At 44.1% G+C, this 24,267-nt stretch overlaps 1 protein-coding gene and 1 pseudogene across 4 annotated transcripts; one reads left to right on the forward strand and one right to left on the reverse strand.

The window, feature by feature from the left end:
• Positions 1-1,550: 1,550 nt before the first annotated feature.
• LOC309852963 (caspase recruitment domain-containing protein 8-like) lies at positions 1,551-24,226 on the forward strand. 3 transcript variants are annotated; one of them, XM_082710537.1, is made up of 14 exons: positions 1,740-1,902; positions 4,093-4,173; positions 5,958-6,075; positions 7,301-7,429; positions 8,819-8,953; positions 11,231-11,287; positions 11,544-11,599; positions 13,519-13,669; positions 14,347-14,570; positions 14,641-14,903; positions 16,655-16,780; positions 17,142-17,283; positions 18,552-18,596; positions 23,720-24,226. In XM_082710537.1, the coding sequence occupies exons 3-14, from the start codon at positions 5,996-5,998 to the stop codon at positions 23,989-23,991; spliced, it is 1,680 nt and encodes a 559-aa protein (XP_082566663.1). In that variant the 5' UTR covers positions 1,740-1,902; positions 4,093-4,173; positions 5,958-5,995; the 3' UTR covers positions 23,992-24,226. The 3 variants fall into 3 exon arrangements, with proteins under 3 accessions (XP_082566661.1, XP_082566663.1, XP_082566662.1); XM_082710536.1 differs by having other exon boundaries at positions 4,093-4,152; XM_082710535.1 differs by lacking the exon at positions 4,093-4,173 and having other exon boundaries at positions 1,551-1,902.
• Positions 9,717-11,208, reverse strand: LOC309853940 (elongation factor 1-alpha 1 pseudogene; annotated as a pseudogene). The gene has a single exon. The product of its transcript is annotated as an elongation factor 1-alpha 1 pseudogene (transcript).
• Positions 24,227-24,267: the final 41 nt, after the last annotated feature.

Here is a 24,267-nt window from a genome sequence, read left to right on the forward strand (position 1 = left end):
CCCTCTGGAAGGCGTCTAGCCCCTCAGCTCTAACCGCTCACGAGAAACTGGACTTAATTTCGAATTGATTCCAGGGGTGTGGGTGTGGGTGTAGTTTTTTGTTCTTTCAATTTTGTTTTGTTTTAAGTAGACTTCCTGTTCACTGTGGGACTTGAGACGACGTGAGATTAAGAGTTGAGGGCTCTACGACTGAGCTAGCCTCAAGCCCTAGTTATTTCCTGTTAATTGCTCTATCAGGTTAATGCAGTGATGGCATCAGGAATGATCTAGCCATTCTTTGGATGATAGACATTTAGCTGGTTAACTAGCTTCTTCCCAACAGCGGGCAATAACACAACCAATAACTTTTTCTGTGCGTTTCCGGGTGCACATATGAGATCCTGGGAATGGGATTGCTGATTCAAACCAATTCAATGCTTGAATCTTTTTTTTTTTTTCCCTAGATGTAGCCAAATTATCTTCCAAAGTGGTTGTGTTTTCTCCAAAATCTGCTCACTACCAGTTTGAGTCTCTATTGCTTTACGTCTTCATTGACCCTTGGTTTTGTCCTATTTTCTTCTTTTCATCGCTAACGTGGGTGAGAATGTTATCTCATGGTGGTTTCATGGGTCTTTCCATGATCACTAATGAATCAATCTTTTCTGGGGCACGCAGCTGGCTCAGTTAGAGAAACATGTGAGCTGGTCTCGCAGTTGTGAGTTTGAGCCCCATGTTGAGTGTAGAGATTACGTAAATAAATAAATTAAAAAAAATCTTTTTGTGTGGACACTCGTGTTTTTTCTTTTCTTTTCTTTTTTAAAAGATTTTATTTACTTATTTGAAAGGCAGAGAGACAGCGGGCAAGAGAGAGAGAGCGTGAGCAGGGAGAGGAAGCAGTGGGGAAGCTGGGAGTGGATTGGGGCGGGGGACACTAGCATGCCTCCTATGGGGCCTTTAACGGTGGCGTGATTGTGTTCAGGGGATGCCTCGGTCTCTTTGACACTGGGAACTTCTAACATAACCTCTCGGGGGTCACAAAAGGATTTTTTTGGTAATGGACCTTCTCTTCTCCAGTTCCCAAGGGCTCTCCCTTGGGGTGCCTTTTAACCCACGGGAAACCATTCGGACTGCAAAATTTGTGAAAGGCCAGAGTTCCTGTAACACTGCATGGCCCCAGCAGGATCTATCGGGACACAGGCACATGGACCTGGGGTACCTTCATCGCTTTACCCCAGGACCCTGAGCTAAGGGTCTCTCGCAGGATCCCAGGGTTCCTGCTCATTGCAGGGCATGGGGGCGGGGGGGGGGAGGCGCTGCTTCTCCTACTCCCCCTTTCTGTGCTCTCCTGCTCTCTCTCTGTCAAATAAATTTAAAAAATCTTAAAAAAAATGTGTTTGCCTGAATGAGTTCCACCAATAAACTTTCTCCTGACATGCTGGGCGATCATGAGCCAATAGACCTCCTCAGAATAAACCCAGGCCCGCCCAAGCAAAGGGGACGCCGACTCTCTCTCTCTCTCTCTTTCTCTCGTTGTTCCTCTTAATATCTACACTGGCTTCACCCTCGTTTCCATCGCAGTGACTCCCACTGGAACCCACTGCCTCTGGTTAGTCTAGCTTAGGGCTTTACGGAACACTCCTAAGCAGCTGCTGAAACTCCCTCTGTTTTGGGCCATTCCCTGTCTTCTCTGGCCTGACACGGACTCCTGATTCCACTTTGGAGGAGAAACGAATGTCCACAATTCTGCGTCTGCTCATCCGTCTGGGCTGACAGGTTTTAGAACCGGAAATCTTCTTTTTCTGCCTTCTGGCAGAATCTGTGTCTTCTGCCTCCTCTCCCCTCCTCTTCCTGTTTCTGTACCGTCATGCGTGCGACTGGCCTTTGGGGCACTGTTCACTTCAGATTTCCCCACCAGCATCTCAGGTAAAAATCGACAAAATAGGGACACCTGGGTGGCTCAGTGGGTTAAGCCGCTACCTTCAGCTCGGGTCATGATCTCAGGGTCCTGGGATCGAGCCCTGCATCGGGCTCTCTGCTCAGCGGGGAGCCTGCTTCCCCTTATCTCTCTGTCTACTTGTGCTCTCTCTCTCTGCCAAATAAATAAATAAAGTCTTTAAAAAATTAGGGGGAATATTTGAAGAGATTAGAAAAATGTAACTTTGAGGGAAATGTTGTTTAAAAAAATCAACAAAATAAACTGATGGGCTTCTAAAAAAGAATTCAGGTGGAATATAATTTGGTGTTTTAAGTAATGTAAGTGTGTTGGTTTAACTAAAATAAATACGGCTTGAAAGTTTTCAACGTTAAATGTGAAACTTTTATTCTACTAAGATTTACCGAAGGTCAAATGGGCTCATGGTTTTGTTTTGTTTTTAAAGATTTTATTTATTTATTTGACCCAGAGAGAGCATGAGCAGGGGGAGCAGCAGGCAGAGGGAGAAGCAAGCTCTTTGCCCAGCAGGGAGCCTGATGTGGGATTCAATGCGGGACTCAATAGGATCGAATCTGAGGTCATGGTCTGAGCTGAAGGCAGACACTTAACTTACTGAGCCACCCAGGCGTCCTGGAAGAAAAAATTCGTATGTAGTAGGATGTAGTTAGATTGAAATGAATAGATTTTATTTTATTTTTTTAGATTTTATTTATTTGTCAGAGGGAAAGAGAGCACGAGCAGGGGGAGCAGCAGGTAGAGGGAGAAGCAGGCTGAGCCACCCAGATGTCCTGAAATAAGTGGATTTTAAAGGTACATTGGGAGAAGATTGAAATTCTGCTTTCTCTCTCTTCAAAAGATGAAGTTTTCCTAAATCGTTGGTCTACTCTTGATGAGAAAATGTAAACAAAGTTGCTTTTTTTTTTTATCTGCCCAGGAAAATCAGTTTCTCTAATTTTTCTTTTCAGGTCTTTGATTACTTAGTTAAAACTTCTATATTAAACAAGCTAACTTTTGGAGCCTGGGTGGCTCAGTGGGTTAAGCCTCTGCCTTTGGCTCAGGTCATGGTCCCAGGGTCCTGGGATCGAGCCCCGCATTGGGGGGGGGTGTCTCTGCTCAGCAGGGAGCCTGTTTCCTCCTCTCTCTGCCTGCCTCTCTGCCTACTTGTGATCTCTGTCTGTCAAATAAATAAATAAAATCTTTAGTAAAAAAAATGTTATATGTCCAGGGCGCCTGGGTGGCTCTGTTGGTTGTCTATCTCTGGCTCAGGCCATGATCCCAGGGTTATGAGATGGAGACCTTCATGGGCTCCTTGATCATGGAGAGCCTGCCTCTTCCTCCACCGCTGCCCCTCCCCCATCATTGCTCTCTCTATCTCAGATAAATAATAAAATCTTAAAAAAAATAAACTGGGGGTGCCTGGGTGGCTCAGTCTGTTAAGAATCTGCTTTCATCTTGGGTCATGATCCTAGAATCCTGGGATGGAGCCCTGGGTCAGGGCTCCCTGCTCAGCGGGGAGTCTGTTTCTCTCTCCCCCTCTGCCCGATGCTCCCCCTGCTTGTGCTCTCTCTCTCCGTGTGTGTCAAACAAATAACTAAAATCTTAAAAAAAAAAAAAACTGAACAGGAATTAGTAACATGGGACTATTTTTAGTATATGTGCTGCTGAAGCGAGCACAGTAACATGGGACTGAATGAACTAAGAAAATGATTACAGTTTTGTGACTCTTGTTTAAAACATTGCAGGTTCTCTAATGTTTAGTCTTCCAGATTAAAAAAAAACTTTCTCTTAAGAAAACCATGACTCCAGAAATGTATGCATTTGTCAACAAACTGAAGGAGTTAACTTTTCTCTCTACTTGAACCCTCTGAAATTCAAAAGGTCTCAATAAGTATTCTTTCTTCCATGGCAATCATAGTTATTTGCATAAGTTCGGTAAGATTCTGGTCTCCTAGGAATAGGACATCATTGGAAACATGGGTTATTTTGCCAAGGCTTTGACTGGAATGTTGTATTTGAGATAGACACACACAGACTCAGATAGGACCAGAGAGCTTTAAGGAACTGAGGTCGACTTTATGAAATGTGGAGCCATAAAGCCCCTTAGAACTGTTGGCCTGATACCTTGCTTACAGGTTCCCAGCAGCCTCCCCAGGTGAGTAAAGAATGTTACTTCCTGGCAGGTGCAGGAACCTCAGGATACTTTGGGGACCTCATGAAGAGGAATCCACCCAAATCTGCAGGTATTGCTGACATGCCTGGTGGTAAGCACTTGGCTTGGCTTCTGGCCTGAAGAGGCTACTAAGACTTCAAACTAGAGATTCCTTGGAAAAACTTCCAGCCATGCAAATTTTAAAAGCTCTGTATGGCCAATTGCTCTTCTGGCTGAACTTATGTAAATAATTAAAACAAGCTTGTTAAAATTGGACTTGTTTTGTCAACAAATTTGTCTTGATTTGGCTATCTCTAAAAAAAACCAATGAGGGTTATTATAGAGGAAATTATGTTTCAATATCCCACTTTTACACATGCTAAATCTAGTTCTGATTGTCTTTAAAAGTTGTTTGCCTAAGCTAGACAACTTGAGGTAAACTTCAGAAAAATTGACACAATAGTTTTGGCTGCTTCTTTGGTGGGATTCCCAGGACTTCCAGTAGGACTACCACAGAAAATAAGCAAAACAGAATGTTTACCCAGCAGGATTCTAAATTATTCTTCCCAGATGCCAAATGAACTTAACCAAAAAGGCCACAAACCTCCTAGTCAAGTTTTCAACAAAAAAACCTGCCGTAAAAATCTTGAGTGGCAAACCTTTGGGTCTCTCACTCTAGAGAGCTTTTCCTTCCCTTTCTGTTCTCACCTTCTCACTTAATGAACTTTTCCTTCACTTCACCCTTTTGAGTGCACGAGCATCATTCTTTGACTCTGGGAGACAAGAACCCTGCAATCCTGCGACATTGCTGTTGTAATGAACCTTGCCCTTAAAAGACCATGAACTTAATGGTCATGTTGTGACCATGTTGTGTGTGTCCTGACTGCTCCACTGGCCTGCCTCTCCCCATCTCTCTCCCTCTTTTTGGATAACCCTAGTGTTTGAGACACAACAATGTCGAAATTGGGCTCATTAATACTCCAACAATGGCCTCTCTGTTCAAGTGAAAGGAAAAGTCACTTACGTCTTTTACTTTAAATTGAAAGCTAGAAGTGAGGATACTAGGGAAGGCATGAAGAAAGCTGACCTAGCCCAAAGCCAGGCCTCCTGCTCCGGTTAGCTAAGTTGTGCATTCAATGGAAAGTTCTTGAAGGAAATGAAAAGTGCTATTCTGGGGAACATATGGACAATAAGAAAGAGAAACACCCTTATTGCTGATGTGGAGAAAGGTTAATGGCCTGGATGGAAGATCAAAGCAGCCCCAACATTCCCTTTTGCCAAAGCCTCATCCAGAGCAAGGCCCTGACTCTCCTCCATTTTCTGTTGGCTGAGAGAGGTGTGGGGGCTGCAGAGGACAAGTCTGAAGCTAGCAGAGGTTGGTTCGTGAGGTTTAAGAAACAAAGCCCTCTCCATAACAAAGATGCAAGGTGGTGTGTGCAAAATGAAACTCTTCTTTCTTCTCATTTTATGTGTTTTTTTTCCTCCAGTTTTTTTGTCCCATTGTGTTGCTGCAAATTCTTCTGTGGATTCCAGATGTCTCCCAGAGCTGGCTTTGTTTGTGGATAGCTGCGTATTTGTGATTTTCATCAGGGGGATAGAGGCTGGGTCTCCTCCAGCACCATCTTGGTGATACCATGTCTCTGATCTGGGAGTTGTTTCTGTATCTCTTATATTAGCACATACAGAGTTTTATATAAAATAAAACGTGTTTTCAACTTCATAATCTTTTCTGGGTCTCTCTCCCAAGTGCCTACCACTACTGGAAACACTTTAACTGATGTATTTCTATTGAACGGACAATAAACAATTTTGGTTATCGTGTGGAGATATAATGGCTAACATTTATCTGCAAGTTCTTCCAACTTACTTGGATACAATTTTCTTTTCTTTTCTCAGGGTTAATGTAGCAGGGAGATAAACACACCAGCTGATAAATGGGAAAAGATACATTTAAGGAAGAGATCCAGGAGATGTCTTCTGACAGATCCTGGAGATGCTGTCTGACATGGAGAAGGTATGTATCTACCCTTTGAGGGCTCTTGATGGCTTTGATTCCTCTATATCTCATTATTGCTGCAGAAAATTCTGAGTTCTGTGGCCTTTATTATTCATTTTTCCCTTAAATAAAGGCTCTGCTTACAGTTTTACTATTTCACACAATCTCATCATTCCAGAAGGGAAACACCTTCCTGGGCACCTAGATGTATTACTTAAACTTCTTCTCTTCATCGTGGGGTAATATGACCTTGACTCTGACCACACAACTTCATACCTGAGCACATGCAAGTCTATGGATGTTCCTCCAGCTCTTTCTCTGACACCATGGCCATGCTTTTGACCACGCCATGGCACCAGGCAAGCCCACTAAGCTCCATCCATGAGTTCTTCTGCTCCTCCCCATCAACATGCTTTCAGAGGCTCATGTTTCATCTCTGACCAATTCATGAACGTTTTTGCGTTGTCTTAGAACTTGCAATAAATGAAGTGGACCAAAGATTCAGCTACTATGGCGTGTGTAGTATTCCCACAGGCCAGGGAATAAGGAGGATCACTGGAGTGAGTTACTTTCTCTGGGAACACAATGATTTACAGTTTGGGTACTAAGTAATATTACCTTTCTATGATTAATCACTACAAGGATTTGTGTTATATCCTTATTCAAAAGTTGGAAAACTAATACTTAACACAGAGAATGAAGCCACAATTTTCCCCGAGTGTAAGTTCTAGGAAATGGCTTTGCCAGATTGTGGATTCTTATCTCTTTGGTCTCTGTAGTCACGACCAACTCACACTAAAGAGCTGTTGCTTTGGGGGAAGTATAGTTCATCCAGTGTCATGTAACTTTATAAAAGTTCCCTCCTGTTTAGGACGAGTGAAGGTTAGCACGAGTGTCAGGGACTTCTCACACCCCCTATGTTACTAGTACGTGATATTGTTATACAAGTTATGTACGGGTCTGTAGCCAGTCTTCGCAGGTATTACATATAGATGTGATGGACTTAAAGGGCTGAGAGTTCGGTGAGGCATGTCTCCCGAGATGACATCACTGTCTGCTGCGCAGGGACAGAGGAAGGGTTAACAGTATGATGTAAGTGGATCCTGGGGCGAACATCAGAGAATGCCTCTCTGAAGATGGAACATCCAATTTGTGCTACGTCCTCTCCATCACAGCAAAGAGACCGTCCCACAACCAAGTTCTTTGCGCACAATCAAATTACAAATCCCTTGTGTCTTCCCAGGCTGTGCGGGTGGTGCTGCTTTGGAAGCAAAGAGGAACCAGCCCGAGAGCTCAACTACAAGTCAGGTCGGGGACGGAAGGCCGTGCTCCCTTTGTCTCTTCTTAGCCCGCACTTTCCACGCTCTGACAGGTAAGGGACAGATAATCAGTAGGGAAAAATGGAAGATTTTGGATCTTGTTCTTCTCTCTCTTGTCCCTCTGTCTCATAGAGACTCATGAAAAGCAAAGACGTTTAGATTATTTGCATAAAACCAGCATATTTCTTTTTTCTTTTTTATCATTATAACTTTTTATTTTGAGATAGTTTAAGACTCATGGGAAGTAGCAAAAAAATACAGAAGTGACAAAAATGTACATTCAACCCAGTGTTCCCTGTTGGTAACACCTTTTATATTAGAAGTCATTGTCAGGGTCAGGAAATTGATTTGACTCAGTACTATTCACTTGATACAGATTTTGATCAAGGTAATATTTGTTGGGCTGGAAAATGCTGCTGCCGAACACAAGAGTTCCTCAGTCTTGCTTTGTCTACCCACCCTTTCTCAAAGACCCACTTCATTTGGTTGAGCCGGTGGGAGATACTCAATGCGGTGTCTAGTCAGCTGGACTATAGTAGGTGATCAAGGTCAGAGCTATCAATAACATTCTTGCCATGATAGATATATTTCATGTCCAGGGCGTTTAATATGGAAACTGGCCATTTGTCATGTTTGGGTGCTTGCGATAGGGCTAGTTCAAGTGAGGAGCTGATTTCTGAACTTAATTACTTAAAAAGTAAATTTAAATAGGTTTGTGGGGCTAGTAGCTATCATGTTACACAGTGCAGGTGTTGGCCCAAAGGACACTCTCTGGCTCCTAACCCCAGTCTTGATCCCAGCCAGCCCAGGGAGACCAGAGACCAGCTCTCAAGCGTGAAGAAGAAAGTACCTAGCTTAGGGCTTTCCAGTTCCATATCTGGATGAGGATCCCCAGTGGAAGAAGAAAACAAGACCGATATCCGTCATTTCCTTCCCTCTTAGCATCCTCATGGGTCCCTTACCGCGTGGAGGCGGGAGGCAGAGAAGAGCCTTAGTACTACGTGGGTCCTTACAACACATACATAATCTCACTGATGTCCTGGAATTTCAATCACAATAGGGTCCCATTTTCTTGGGAACCAATGAAGGGTGAGGGCAGAATATAAGCTAGGAATCTTCTCTTTTCCCAAAAATTCTCAACAAGGTCTTCTAGGTCAATAACCTATTAGGAAACAATACCTTACAGCAGGTTCTAGGTGTTGAGAATCGACTGAGTTCTGTTTCCCCGGGGTTGGAGAGAGCAATGTGGAGCGGGACACAGAGACACAGCTGAATCCACTATAATGAGGGTGAGATGGAGTCATGGGGCTTGAGAGAAGGTTTCCCTGAAGACGAAGCATGGGGTCTAGGGCTTTTAATGACATAAAGTCATGCTACAGAGACTGTCCTGTCACCAGACTGCCATGCTGTATTCATAACACAACTTCCCTTCTGTTTTCCAGTGGATATTGTGAAGAATCTCTAAGCAGTACTTTTAAGACGTCAAACAACAGCTCCCAGGTTTGTCCTTCTTCAGAATCTGAAGAACTGTTAACAGGAGAGCCAACACTGCCTATCCCTCCTGGACTTCTGTCTCGGTATGGCCAAAAAGAAAGACGGTTTTTAAAAAAAAACATATTTAGGGCACGTGGGTGGCTCAGTGGGTTATGCTGCCACCTTTGGCTCAGGTTATGATCTCAGGGTCCTGGGATCGAGCCCTGCATTGGGCTCCCTGCTCAGTGGGGAGCCTGCTTCCCCATTTCTCTCTGCCTGCCTCTGCCTACTTGTGACCTCTGTCTGTCAAATAAATGAATAAAATCTTAAAAAAACCACTAGTAACTTACAACTGCCACACAGACAAAAAAACAAATGGTCCACAAAACATTCTCCTTTCCTTCTGAAGCTTTTACAATGCATTTCTATCATTAACCAGTCTTCTACCATTAAACTTAAATGGCCAACTGACACAAACAGTTCTGAGACATTTCTTCCACCACTGATTAAGACGGGGGAGGCTGGTATTGGAGATAATATTCATTTATCTTTCTTTCTGTTATTTATTTATTTATTTTTAATGTTTTATTTATTTATTTATTTGACAGACAGTGATCAAGGGTAGGCAGAGAGGCTCGGCAGAGAGAGAGAGAGGAGGAGGCAGGCTCCCTGCTGAGCAGAGTGCCCGATGTGGGACTCGATCCCAGGACCCTGGGATGACCTGAGCTGAACGCAGAGGCTTTAACCCACTGAGCCACCCAGATGCCCCTACCTTTCTTTTTTTAAAAAAGATCTTTATTTGTTTATTTGACAAAGAGAGACACATCAAGAGAGGGTACACAAGCAGGGGGAGTCAAAGAGGGAGAAGCAGGCTTTCTGCAGGGTAGGGAGCTTGATGCGGGGCGTGATCCCAGGACTCTGGGATCATGACCTGAGCCAAGGGCAGATGCTTAACACCTGGGTCACCCAGGTGCCCCTTCATTTAGCTTTCTGACTTTCTGGGAAGACTTGGTGACCTTGCCCGCTCTGGCTGCCTTCTTGTCCACTGCTTTGATGACACTCAGAGCAATCATTGGTCTCATGCATGAACAGCAAAACAGCCCAGAGGAGGATAATCAGAGAAGCTCTCAACATGCACAGGTTTGCCAAGGACCATATCAACAATGGCAGTATCACCAGATTTCAAGAACTTGGGACCATCTTCCAGCTTTTTTCCAGAATGATGATCTATCTTCTCCTTCAGCTCAGCAAGCTTGCAAGCAGTGTGAGCTGTGTGGCAGTCCAGCACAGGTGCAAATCCAGCACTGATGGGCCTGGATGGTTCAGGATAATCACCTGAGCCAGGAAGCCAGCTGCTTCCATGAATGGGTCATTTTTGCTGTCACCAGCCACATCGCCACGACAGATAAATTCTTGACATTGAAGCTCACATTGTCCTCAGGAAGAGCCTCACTCAAAGCTTCATGATGCATTTCAACAAACTTGACTTTAGTTGTAACATTGACTGGAGCAAAGGTGGCCACCATGCCAGGTTTAAGAACACCAGTCACCACTTGGCCTACAGGCATAGTACCAACACCATCAATTTTATAGACATCCTGGAGAGGCAGATGCAAGGGCTTGTCAGTTGGACAAGTTGGTGGCAGAATGCAATCTAGAGCTTCAGGCAACATGCTTCCACTGGCGTTCCCATGTTTATGGGTGACTTTCCAACCCTTCAACCATGGCGTGCTAGCACTTGACTCCAGCATGTTGTCACCATTCCAACCAGAAACTGGTGCAAATGCTACTGTGTTGGGGTTGTAGCCAATTTTCTTAATGTGTAGTTGCTGACTTCCTTAATGATTTCCTCGTATCTCTTCTGGCTGTAGAGTAGCTCAGTGGAATCCATTTTGTTAACACCAACAATTAGTTGTTTTACAACCAGTGTTTAAGCCAGAAGGTGTTTGTTTAAGGATGTTTAAGCCATGCTCATGGGTTTGCCCATTCCTGGAAATACCTGCTTCAAATTCACCAACACCACCAGCAACAATCAAGACAGCACAGTCAGCCTGAGATGTGCCTGTAGTCACGTTTTTGATAAAGTCTCTGTGTCCTGGAGCATCAGCGGTGGTCACATAATACTTACTGGTCTTGAATTTCCACAGGGAGATATCAATGGTGATACCACATTCAAGTTCAGCTTCAGTTTTCAGAACCAGGCATACTTGAAGGAGCCCTTTCCCATTTCAGCAGCCTCCTTCTCAAATTTTTCGATAGTTCTTTTGTCGATTCCATCACATTTATAGATCAGATGACCAGTGGTGATAGACTTGCCTGAATCTATGTGTCCAATGATGATGATGTTGATGTGAATCCTTTCCTTTACCCTTTTGGTTTAGGTGGAGTGGTGGTTTTCATGAAACCCGTGCTCTGGTGGTAACCTCATTGAGAAGAAGGTAATTGAATGTTTAAATGGCCCTTCCTGGCTAGTGGCCTCTAGCTTGTAATCACATCCCCTTTACTTATTTATTTATTTATTTACTTTGGTGAACTGATTACTTTTTTGAGATTTTATTTTTAAGTAATTTCCACACCCAAAATGGGGCTCAAACCAATGACCCCAAGATCAAGAGCCACATGTTCCAATGACTGAGCCAGTCAGTCTCCCTTCTGAACTGATTTCTAATATTTTCTTTATTTTTGAAATGCAAGGGTCCCAGGGAGTAGCAAATCAGCAGACCAGGAATCTTCACAGACACAAGAATCAGGTAATTGTCTAATATAGAGATGAAGCCAGGGGTGTGTAGTGGGCTGATGGAAATGTCCTGTGTTTTTATGGGGAGAAGACAGTTTGAAGTCTTTGGGGGTAGTAACAATCAAAAGCAATTTTTCCTTAGCTCTAACACCATCCTCCCTACAACTTAAATGGGAATACGAAGTACTTGTCATCGTGGATAAAATGTCTGGAATAGATTCCATATTCTAAACACTCTATTAGGGACATTTTACATATTCCCTTTTTGTTATCTAAGGAACTCTGTGAATGCATCGTCTAGACTCTGTGTCAAGACAAATAAAGCAAACTTAGAGGAGAGAAATCTTCCAGGTGAGGTGTGACAGCGTAGGATTGTGTTTGGGTTAATTAAAAGGGGCTTGTTTTCTTTTACCCTAATCCATGCTAAGACTTCAAAACATAAGCAATGTGTGCTTAAGGATCTTGATCCTTTGTGACATTTGTCCTTTGACAGGCTTTGGGCTGGGAGACATTCCTACTCTATGAGTGTCCTAGGGCTGCCATAACAAGATACCCCAGATGAAGGGACTTAAATAAAAGAAGTTAATTTTATCATCATTCTAGAGGCCAGAAGTCTCAGATCAAGGTGCTGGGAGATTTGGTCTCTGATGAAGGCTCTTCTCCTGGCTTGTAGGTGGTCACCTTCTCCCTGGGTCCCCACATGGCCTTTCCTCTGTGTATCCAGAGAGAGAGAGAAAGAGAGAGAGAGAGATAGGACACAAGGACACCAGTCCTATTGGATTAAGAGTTCTTTCTTATGACCTCATTTCAGCATTAGGACTTTCTTACATGCTCCATCTTCAAATTCAGCACTATACCAGCCAATGTTCACTGGGTTGGAAAAATTTACCCGACTCGACTCTCCTAGATCCTGTCATTACACACTCCACTTCTAAGTGCTCATGCTTGGAAACTGTCCCACTTGGTGTGAAGTAGTTTGAAAGCCACCTGAGATTCTGGAGAGCAGGGCACTGGTGTTGGCTGTGTCCTGGTGCTCAGCTCAGCTCCTGTGCTTACCTGCCACGAGGTTGGGGGAAGCTCATCTGTGTTCACATGAACGGCTGACACCGTGTGCTATTTTCTGGAGGTGCCACACAGCTAGTACCAAGATTCAGAGCAGTTCTATAAGGTGCGGGTAGCATTAATCTATCTGATATGGGAGAAAAAAAGTCTCAGAGTGGTTAGGTAACCATCTGAGACTTTTCCTTTTTCCTATCCAAAATCCCTACTCTCTGCCAAATGAGATTCCATCATTTTTAATTCTTGATAAATCAGTTTTCTCCGAGCACAGTATTTCAGAGACTTCTATCATCCAGGGTACAGATATTTGTTCTATGCAAATCATCCTCACCCAGAGTCTGAGCAGAAAGAATGGTATCCGGGAGCGCATGCGTAGAGGGTCTCTAAGTGCTGCTGGGAAGACTCTCCCAGTTGGGTGGTGGAAACGCTGGGGGAACCAGAGGATGGTCTGCAGTGCCTTGGGTTGGATGGCGGTGAACACTAGGGTGAAGAGTTGTGACTTTCCTTCTTAAGCTTTCATGCTTCCTCCTTTTACGGACTTGTGTTCCCCCGCCAGCATCGGGTGTTAGCTGCTGTTTGGGACCATGTAGAAATTTAGTTGCCGTGGTTCCTGCCCTAGGTGAATACTGCTCCCCAACAAAGCCATCCAGCCTCACTTCCTTCTTAAATTTGGGGGTTCAGTTTCAGTAGTGACCAAGAACATTCTTGTGCCTTTCTTTGTCTGGATTTCAAGACCAAAGCCCCTTGTTCTCCCTCCATACTCTTTTCTCTGATATCTGGATTCCTAACAGCTCATGTGTAATTCAAAATCCAGAATGCCTTTAGGCCTTTTCCAACAAATCCAATCTGACACGTACAATGTGTATTTTTCAGAAGAGACTTGCTTGGAAGAGGAGACATTAGTGCCCCTTGAGGCTCCTAAACTCTTTTCTGGGGTTGGACCAGCTTGTCATAGTTATCAGTTTCTGGGACCTGAAGGAAATGTGGATATTGAGTTGATTGATGAGAGTGCAAACAGATACAGGTAAGAATTGAAGATGTTGGTTGTTTCAATACAATTTTCCCATAAAGGAAGTATGTGCTGTGTGATACTTACATGTACACACCTACATGATAAGGTATGCGATTCACCCCTTCAACATTGGAAATTTTGTCAGGATTCTCTGATCCTATGCACTGAGTTGGTGTTTTATTTATTTTTTTATTTATTTTTTTTTAAAGATTTTATTTATTTGACAGAGAGAGATCACAAGTAGGCAGAGAGGCAGGCAGAGAGAGAGAGAGAGGAGGAAGCAGGCTCCCTGCTGAGTAGAGAGCCCGATGTGGGACTCGATCCCGGGATCCCGAGATCATGACCTGAGCCAAAGGCAGCAGGTTAACCCACTGAGCCACCCAGGTGCCCCTGAGCTGGTGTTTTAATTTCACCACATGTAGAATATAGAGAAAGTGGGGCCCTCAGAGCGTCTTTAACTCGCCAGAGTGTTCCAATGTGGTGAAAGCCACAGAGGGGTCTTGGACTTTGCTCCACCACAACATCACATCCCTCTGCACCTTCGTTTTTTAATTAGAGACCCAGGGAGCCTGGGTGGCTCAGTCGATTAGGGTCACTCACTCTCTCTGAAATGCATAAATAAAATCTAAAAAAGAAAAATCAAAGTCCTGGTCTTCTCCCAGCATGACTATCACTCTGGCTCCTTTCAGCGTCCACTTCCCCATGGCTGGCTTCTATCTGTGGCCAGCGACACGCCTCGGATTCTTGGTAACAGCAGCAGTGACCGTGAGGATAGCGTTGGATTCTTGGAGTCTACACATGAAGTTACAGCACGAGAAACAGTGGATGGTGGCAGGTCCACTGTTTGATATCTCTGTGGAGCCCGAGGGGGTCATCACTGAAATCCACCTACCTCACATCATCTCCCTGCCAGGTTAGGAGGGGAGAGGGGGCTGTGGGGCTGGTGGGGAACTTGTCTGATGCCCTTTTTTATTGTCCTACAGCAAATGAGGTCGATATGTCTTGGTTCCACGTTGCCCATTTTAAGGATGAAGGTATGGTCCTAGAGCCACCAGCCCGAGTGGAGTCTTTCTATGCTGTCCTGGAAAACCCCAGCTTCTCTCTGATGGGAATCCTGCTGAGATTGGCTAGTGGGGCTCGTGTTTCAGTCCCCATCACTTCCACGGCACTGCTCTATTATCACTTCTACCCTGAAGATACTAAATTTCACCTGTACCTTATCCCCAGTGACTCCTTGCTAATGAAGGTAAGGTTGGCAGATTTGGAGAAGAGAGAATTACCCATCCGCTTACAACCTTGGACCTTGTGCTTCCGTTCCTTTTATTTTCTTTCTTTCTTTCTCTTTTAAGATTTTGTTTATTTGCAGGAGAGAGAAAGTGAGAGAGAAAGAGAGACTGAGAGAGATAGAGAGAGCACAAGAAGGGAGAGTGTCAGGCAGAAGGAGAAGCCGGCTCCCTGCTGAGCAAGGAGGTGGATGGAGGACTCCATCCAGGACCCTGGGATCATGACCTGAGCTGAAGGTAGACGCTTAACCGACTGAGCATCATTTATGCTCACATGAAACTCATGTTTCAGCGTTGGACACCCTTCCTTTAAATGGATCTATGGATTTCTTTTAACGTGAATCAAATATGCAGATAAATGGATCGCTCCCTAATTTTTGCACCCAGATGGAGAAGTGGACATCACCAGCTTCTTTCCCCTTCCTGCCCCGACCTGATGGCTACCCACCAAGAGTATTTACTAACTGGACTGATAAGAGCATCTTCTGTAATTGTTTTTAACAGCAATTCTTGCTTGTTAATTCCAGAAAGTGTGTATTGAGCTGTAGCTAAGACTTGTCGAATGTTATTATTATTTTGTTATTTGAGTTCTATTCTGTATTGTGGGTGGATCCTCAGAGAGCTCTGAGGTCTCTTCTGTTCTGCTTCTGGGTCTCTCTGGGGTGACGTCACTGCTGTACTGCTTGCTGGTGGGCAGGTGGCTGTCACCTCATGGAGCAGGAGCCTCACGATGGAGGGAAGTCGTCTCTACCCTCGTCCCTCATAGACACAGCTGCGGACAGCAATGGTCCTCTGTCGAGGCACAAGGAGGAAACCTCTTTGTCCCCGGATTTGAGGAACACTTAGGCGATCCCTGCCACATTATACAAAGAAAAATCAAACTCTACAGAGATTGTAATAAAAAGAAACCATTTATGGGGGGAGTGATTGGTAGCTCAGTTGGTTAAGTGTGGCTCAGGTCATGATCTCAGGGTCTTGAGATGGAGCCCAGAGTTGGGCTCTGTGCTGAGTTTGGAGCCTGCTGAAGACACTCTCTCCATCTTCCTCTGCCCATTCTGCCCCGCCAAGGAAAAAACAAACAAACAAACAAACAAACAAACAAACAAAAATGAAATAAATCCCTAGCTCTGAGATAACCAGCAGGAAAATTTTATTAATACATGTCTCTCGTGCACCAAGCTGGGGCAGTTGGAGGAACATGCAGCTGTGGATCTCAGAGTTGTGAGTTTATTCCCCACATTGTGTACAGAGATTGCTTAAAAATAAAATCTTTTTTTAAATTTATTTTTTATTTTCAGCATAACAGTATTCATTATTTTTGCACCACACCCAGTGCTCCATGCAATCCGTGCCCTCTATAAAACCCACCACCTGGTACCCCGACCTCCCACCCCCTTCAAAACCATCAGATTGTTTTTCAGAGTCCATAGTCTCTCATGGTTCACCTCCCCTTCCAATTTCCCCCAACTCCTTTCTCCTAACTCCCCATGTCCTCTATGCTATTTGTTATGCTCCACAAATAAGTGAAACCATATGATAATTGACTTTCTCTGCTTGACTTATTTCACTCAGCATAATCTCTTCCAGTCCCGTCCATGTTGCTACAAAAGTTGGGTATTCGTCAATCTTAAAAAAAATAAAATCCCTCATGTCTAGAAGCATATGTTTACTTTTAGCTTTGCTCCCTCATTTGCTTCTGCTGCTTCTTCCTCAGGCAATAGATGAAGAAGAAACTAAGTTTCACGGTGTGCGTCTGCAGACCTCACCCCCTGTGGAACCCCTGAATTTTGGTTCCCGTTATATTGTGTCTGGTTCAGCTCACCTGGAAATAATGCCTGAGGTCAGTAGAATTTGAATGTAACTCAAATTTCACTCGGGTTTCAAAATATTTTGTCTTTTTTTTTTTTTTTTTTTTTTTTTAAAGGAAGACCAGGGGAGGGTTAGTAGCTCACGTGATTATTCTCTGAACCATATCCTGATAGGAGCTTGGCTACCTTTCTTTCCATGGAATAATACTAATTTCTAAAATTGTAAATTTAAAAGATTGTTGACCATTCTCCTTTGGTCTCCCCTCAACCAGCCACAATACTGTATAGGAAATGGCTAATATTTCAGTGACCAGTTCACTGCAGGCAAACAAGCCTTTCTACTCCCGCCCTCAATGCCATGATAGTTTAATTCAAGTGCTGTGCTTCTTCTAGGAGTTGAAATTATCCTACAGGAGTCCTGGGGAAATCCAGGTGTTCTCTAAAGTCTTTGCTGGGAAGATGGAGGAACCAATCATACTTGAAGTTACGGACAAAAGACACAAGACTTTGGTCTGGCGCACTTTGGTGAAGCCAGGTAGGTAAAAATATGAAGTTTAAATTTGGGGGGAAAAAACAAATTATGCACCTCTTTTCTGTGTTGTAGTGAAGTGTGTCAGAGGAGAGGTCTTTTTATGGTCCCATCCCAGAGAAGAAAATAAATCTACTGCCAGCCTAGAGTCCATGTTGAGTTGAAACAAAAGTGTAGACACTCGTCAAGTTTGCCTGGGATAGGGATGGTTGTTGCTATCAACAACTGGATGCTCTCATACGTAGGAGGCAGTGAACAGGAAATGCTAATTATAAGAATCAGAAGGAACAGAAAGTCAATTTAATTCTATGTCCTGGGCAATTTTATAGTTGTTTTCATATATAGAGATAATCAGCTGCTGAAGGAAGGATGCAGAATTGATCAGAACTTCAAAGAACAGCAGGGCTTTTAGAAAGACCATGTGGAAGGCTTCATGGTAAACAGACTCTAGTGACTTTCCCAAATGGTGGCTCCAATCGGCAAATCTCCCACCAATTTATATGTGTGTTCAACGTGTAAATTTTGCACCATCACAATCCCAGTATTATAGGGTTTAAATAACATCATCACTGGGGCGCCTGGGTGTCTCAGTGGGTTAAGCCTCTGCCTTCGGCTCAGGTCATGATCTCAGGGTCCTGGGATCGAGCTCCACATCAGGCTCTCTGCTGAGCAGAGAGTCTGCTTCCTCCTCTCTCCTCCTGCTTCCTCCTCTCTCTCTGCTTGCCTCTCTGCCTACTTGTGATCTCTCTCTCTGTCAAATAAATAAATAAAATATTAAAAAAAAATAAAGAACATCATCACTTATTGTCAAAACCTACTCGCTTCATGATGGTATTTCGTGTCTAAAATACATTTGCCTGGAGGATGATTTATGTAGCACAGTGTGATAATGTTATCAAAGCTTTCACATTTCCTCACATATTGGCTTAGAAATAGAAATAGAATATTTGAAAAACTGTTACTTCCTCTGATTTATTTCCTGGGTGGGCAGTGAGTGACCTTCTACTTAATTGGGTTCCATTAGGTATATCAATGTTCCAATGGGATCCTTAACCCAGGAAATGAAATCAAACTATTTTAGTGCATTGCATCAAAGACCAGAGGGGCATCTGGCTGGCTCAGTCAGAAGAGCCTGTGCCTCTTGATCTCAGAGTTGGGAGTCTGAGCACCATGTTGGGTGTAGAGATTACAAGAAGCAACAATACCTAAAAAAAAGAAAAAGAAAAACTAAATAAGGTAAATGGTTCATTTTCCAACTTTTCCTTCTTTCCTAGTGGAGCTCCAGTGTCGTGCTGCATCACCACCTTCTCCCCTCTCAGGTGAGTGCAGTGTCCACACCAAACATCAGGAGGTTTTGAGGGGTGTGAGGTGGCTCAGTGAGGGATCCTACCTTCTCTTCAGTTACAGAGACTGAGTGCTGTCGGACACAAAGAAGGAGTCTGAGCCACTTGAGTGAATTCATGGGAGGGTTTAATAAGCAGACTCTGAGCATGCAACCACGTCTTATTGGGGAAAATATCTTGCATCTGAGGAAGTCTCAGTGAAAGTAGTTCGATATGGCTGGAGATGAAACTTTAGAGGGACGGAGGACACATGAGACCAGAGGCAGGCAAGAAACAGAAGTTGGAAGCAGAAGGGTGATGGCTGAACTCTTTTGGTCCTTAGGCTGAAGGCAAAGGGGGACTCAGGAAAGGTGGGTAGCAATGCACTCACTGTTCTGAACAGTGTGGATGACTGTGGGTGTGGAATGAACAGGAAGTGGGAGCCGGGTTAGGAGGCTGTTGTTAAAGTTGAGAACAGGGATTAGCTGGGAATTGGTTAAGGTTACTGGAGTTGATAGGTAGCAGAGAAAGAAATTATTTAAAGTAAGGAGCCAAGGGGTACCTGGCTGGTTCAGTCAGAAGAGCATGTGACTCCTAATATTGTGTAGTTGTGAGTTCAAGCCATGACTTGGAGTAGAGATTACTAAAAATAAATAAATAAAGCCTTTTGAAAATAAAAGAAAAATAAAACAACAGTCAAGATTCAGAGGACTGCATTCTGCCTTCTGTGCTGTTGGCTTTGATTATTAGTCTCCACACAGTAAAAGTGACAGGCCTCCTGTAACAAAACAGATCATCCGGAGGAGAAAGGGAACATCCCCTGATTCCTCTTACTCCTCAGGTGTCACACTGGCTTCATATGGCACAAACCCACTTCCTGGCCAGCTGGTGTTATGGTCAGGGGGCCCAGAGAGGCAGATGAGCTACAGAAAATTAGACCCCACGCCTGGAGTTGCAGTTGGGTTCAAACCCAACCACAGATACAGTTAAGAATGACGTAAAGATGATTTCACAAAGGAAATTGAAAGGGTTTATGTAGGTGGTGAGTGTGTAGCACCAAGAAGACGTCTCTTCCCTTCCTCTTCTACAAGCTCTAGAGCGAGAGCTACCTGGTGTCAGAAGGATGAAACCCACCCTCGTGTGCTCTCTCTAGAACACCCTTCAGAAGCTGCTGCCAGCCCACGTCTTGAGTCAGATCTTCATTCTGGCCAGCATGCACTGTGAAGCCTGACATCTCTCTCCCCCTCTTTGCCCTTTGGCCTGGTGGCATCTTGTATTTAATACCAGAATCCTACTCCTCAAAATCCTCCTCTTATACTAACTCTTCTGTGAAGACTTTGCTTGAAAGTCTAGTCATCCCCTCCTTTCTGAGCCAAGGGCTATGGTTGCATTTTTCTCCTATGGAATTATGGTGATAAAAATGATCATGGAGACAAATGCAGCTTATTAAATGCCTGTTGCATGGCAAATATTCAGGGTACGTATGTGTGTGCTTATACTCATCACTTCTGTCTAGTCCTGTCAATGCACTTTGGCTGGCTTCCACAGAAAAGCATGGAGGAGCATCAGAGTGAACACAGCAGTGGTAGCGGTCCTGTATGGAACGTAGCCTGAGACAGACACCACCCCCACACTCATGGGGTTTCTATTACAGCAGGTGAAAACAGTGAAGTTGATTTCCCAGTGCTTATCAAAATACAGTTGTGATACAATTATGAGAGGAATTATGAGAGGATAAGATGGGTAGTTCAGATCTAAACTTGAGGGAGTTGAAAAGTTTCTGTGTATACCATGGAGAGAGGACAAAAGTGAAGTTTATGTCCGTTGAAGAAGATTTAATAGAAACTGCTAAAGAAATGGGTGGGGTGAGAACAGTTGAGGCAGCAAGAATAGGTTAAGTTGAGCATCTTTCTGTGAGAGGAACTTTATTCATTCAAATTGAGGAGTCACGGAATGAGCACCTCCAATAACTTGAATTTTTTTTTTAAAGATTTTATTTATTTGACACACAGAGAGAGAGACAGAGAGACAGAGAGACAGAGAGAGAAGGAACACAAGCAGGGGGAGTGGGAGAGGGAGAAGCAGGCTTCCTGCTGAGCAGGGAGCCCAATGCCAGGCCCGATCCCAGGAGGCTGGGATCATGACCTGAACTGAAGGCAGATACCCAATGACTGAGCCATCCAGATGCCCCTCCAATGACTTTTCAATAGAAACACCAAGACTTCACAGAAATTACATCATTAAATTAAGCTATTTGTTTATGGCGGCATATGGCATTGATGATCTGAGCTACTGTGTTTAGAACAAAAGTTCTAGATGCATGAGTTGTACATAGAAAGCAATCATGTTTTTGGGCACCTGGGTAACTAAGTGGGGTTAAGCATACGATTTTTTAAAAATTAACATGTAGTATGTTATTTGCTTTTGGGTACGGGTCTGTGAATCATCAGTCTTACACAATTCGCAACATTCATCATAGCACATACCCTCCCCAATAGCCATAACCCAGCCACTCTATCCCTCCCCTGACCTCCCAGAAACCCTCAGTTTGTTTCCTGAGGTTAAGAGTCTCTTATGGTTTGTCTTCCTCCCAGTCCCATCTTGTTTAATTTTTTCCGCTCTCTGGCCCCCATAACCCTCCCTTGCCTCTCAAATTCCTCATATCAGAGAGATCATATGATAATTGTCTTTCTCTGACTGACTTATTTCGCTTAACACAATACCCTCTAGTTCTATCCACATCGTTGCAAATGGCAAGATTTGGGGCTTTTTTGATGACTGCATAGTATTCCATTGTGTGTATTAACCACATCTTCTTTATCCATTCATCCGTTGATGGACATCTGGGTTCTTTCCATAATTTGGCTATTGTGGACTTTGCTGCTATAAAAAAAGCCATTTACTATATGTAGGTTTTATTTTGATCTATTAGAAGAAACTGTATCCCAAAATTTTAAAGAAAGAAAAACCTATATGTATACTAAAAATAAGGCTAAATACAATGAAGGAATAGAACATGACTATAACAATGAAAATTTAAAAAGATTTTTGAAAAGGTATTGATAAGATAAAATAGTTAAAAAGCATTAAAATAGGAAAGAGGAAAAATTTTTAAAAATGTAATTTAAAAAATTTAACCTTGAAAGACTGAAGAATCATGGGAAAAAAAGTCATGAATTCTATGTGTTGCTTTCCCCTAGCTCAGTGATCTCCGTGTGTCGTTTCTCAGTTCTCAGTCATCGGTGAATTTGGTTTTGGCTGGATGTTCTTGCTGATCTTCTAAGGGAGGGGCCTGTTGCCATGATTCTCAAATGTCTTTGCCAGAGGTGGCATTGCACCGCCTGTGGCAGTGGCCAGGCTAAGCAATCTGCTAAGGTTCACGCTTGGAGTTTTGTTCCCTGAATGCTTTCTATACTGCTTTGGAGGACGGGAATGAAAATGGCAGCCTCCCAGTCTCCCGCCAGAGGAGCCGAGAGCTCAGGTCCCGCTCAGTGCACCCTCGGAGAAAAGCAGTCAATCACTCCTGTCTCCCTGGCCTCTGGCTGCACTCTGAGCTCACCTGTCTTGTGACCGAGCATTTCTATCTTGGGCGCCTGGCCCCGTTTGGAGTTTCCAAAACCAGCAGATTCCTGCCATGCCCCATGCTACTCCTCCCAGAGGAAGAAGGAGGGGTGTCCTCAGATCTGCCACTTATGGGGTCCCTGCTTGGAGAGCAGTGGTCCAACTGTGCTGTGGATCATGGTTTAAGGTAACCCCAAGCTGAAAGTCCCTCCTCAGCTCCATCTCTGTTGCAACTTCCCTGCTCTGATACTGGGGACTCTGTCACATTCAGATAACCCTGGTCTTTCTGTGACTCTGTGGGTCCTAGACCACACCGTTCCTTCGAGGGCTCCACCCCCCACTTAGCCTCTGGGGCGATGACCCTCAGTGGAGCAGACTTCTAAAAGTTCCAATTTCATGCTCTGCTGCTCTACTGCTTGCAGGGAATCAGCACCCCCAACCCCACCCCTGGTCTCTTCTCATCGCTTCAGATTCACTTCTCCACGTGTCCTACCTTCTAGAAAGTGGTCGATTTTCTCTTCCTAGACTTGCTGCTTCTCTCCTCTTTGATCTCCTTTTGAGTTTGTAGGTGTTTTGGTAACTATCTAGCTGAACTCCTGGGGCCTGATGATATTTAGTCTCCTACTCCTCAACCATCTTGCTCCTCCTCACCAAGCATCCAGCTCTTGATTTTGGCTCAGGTCATGATCTCAGGGTTGTGAGCCCCACATCAGACTCTGCACTGGGCATGGATCCTGCTTAAATCTCTCTCTCTCTCTCTCTATCTCTCTCCCCCTCTCCCTTTTTCCTGCAGCTCATGCTCATTCTGTCCCTCTCTCAAAAAAAAAAAAAAAATCCAAAAGCCAATCTGCCAAGGTCACACAGGAATTATATGCAGGCAGGCACCAAACAGTACCCTGAGTCAGCATGAAATACCTTCTCTCCAGTGCTTCTGGTCCTTCTGTGTTGTACTTAGCCAGCTAAATAAATCCCTTTCTACTAGTTTATCGGAAGGCTCTTGAGAGTAGGGAGCTAGTCTACTGTACCTAGACCTCTGGTATCATGCATACCAAAGATTGTTAGAAGGATGAATAGATGAATGTAGAACAAGATAGAGCTGTCTTTAGGGTTCCAGTGAAAACCAGAAAGTAAAGAAGAGGAGGTGCTCAAAGTTTAGGAAGGAGGGGATTGGATTGAAGAAGAGGGATCATTGAGTTTCCCTAAATTCATAGACCCTGAGAACTGACTGCATATCGTGGGTCCCTTGGGACAGGACTGCATAGGCTGTGTGTGTGTAAGATCTGGGCAACATGCAAAACACAATGAGCAACATCTCCACACAGGAATATGTCTTTAAGGAGTGCCTGGGTGGCTCAGTCAGTTCAGTGTCTGACTCTTGATCTCAGTTCAGCTCTTGACTCAGGGTCATGGGTTCAAGCCCCATGTTGAGATCTATGTTGGCTCTGGAGCCTAAGAAAGAAATAAAGAGAAATAGATAAATGATATTAAGCTGGACATAGGTCCTGAACACCTTAAATGATCTGTCCTTTTCTGAGTCTGCAACTCTTTCTTGTGTCCAGCTGAGGCCTTTATGAAGGAGAACCACCGGCACTTGCAGGCCAGGCTGGGGGACCTGAGTGGAGTACTAGATGATCTTCAGGACAGTGGGGTGTTCACCGAGGAAGAGAAGGAGCTGGTGCAGCAGTTTCCAACACGGCAGAGGAAAAATGAGACCCTGCTGAGGATGGTGGAGAAGAAAGGGCCCCAGGCCCTGGAGATATTCTTCAGAAGCCTTCAGCAAAGAGATCCTTACCTGATGTCCTACCTCAGCCAGCAGAGTTTACAACAGTGACTCAGGCCAATACTCAGGAAGAGACAATCAGTGTTCTGCACTGAAAATGGATAAACAGGCGTGCTTGGGTGGCTCAGTTGTTTAAACGTCTGATTCTTGATTTCAACTTGGGGTCATGAGATTGAGCCTTATGTTGGGCTCTGCACTCAGCTCGGAGTTTGCTTGAGATCCTTTCCCTCTGCTTCTCCTCCCACTCTCTCTCTCAAATAAATTAAATCAATCTTAAAGAAAAAAAGAACGAAAATGGATAAATGGGCATGTGATCATTGAGTTCAT

The sequence above is a fragment of the Mustela nivalis genome, assembly GCF_964662115.1.
Source record: "Mustela nivalis genome assembly, chromosome: 18".
Classification (NCBI taxonomy): Eukaryota; Metazoa; Chordata; class Mammalia; order Carnivora; family Mustelidae; genus Mustela; species Mustela nivalis.

Coding starts and splice junctions, on each gene's coding strand:
- LOC309852963 (XM_082710535.1), top strand. CDS start 5,996: ATGGGAAAAGATACATTTAAGGAAGAGATCCAGGAGATGTCTTCTGAC. Junction 7,430..8,818: donor CACTTTCCACGCTCTGACAG/GTAAGGGACAGA, acceptor TCTGTTTTCCAG/TGGATATTGTGAAGAATCTC. Junction 11,288..11,543: donor GTAACCTCATTGAGAAGAAG/GTAATTGAATGT, acceptor TTGAAATGCAAG/GGTCCCAGGGAGTAGCAAAT.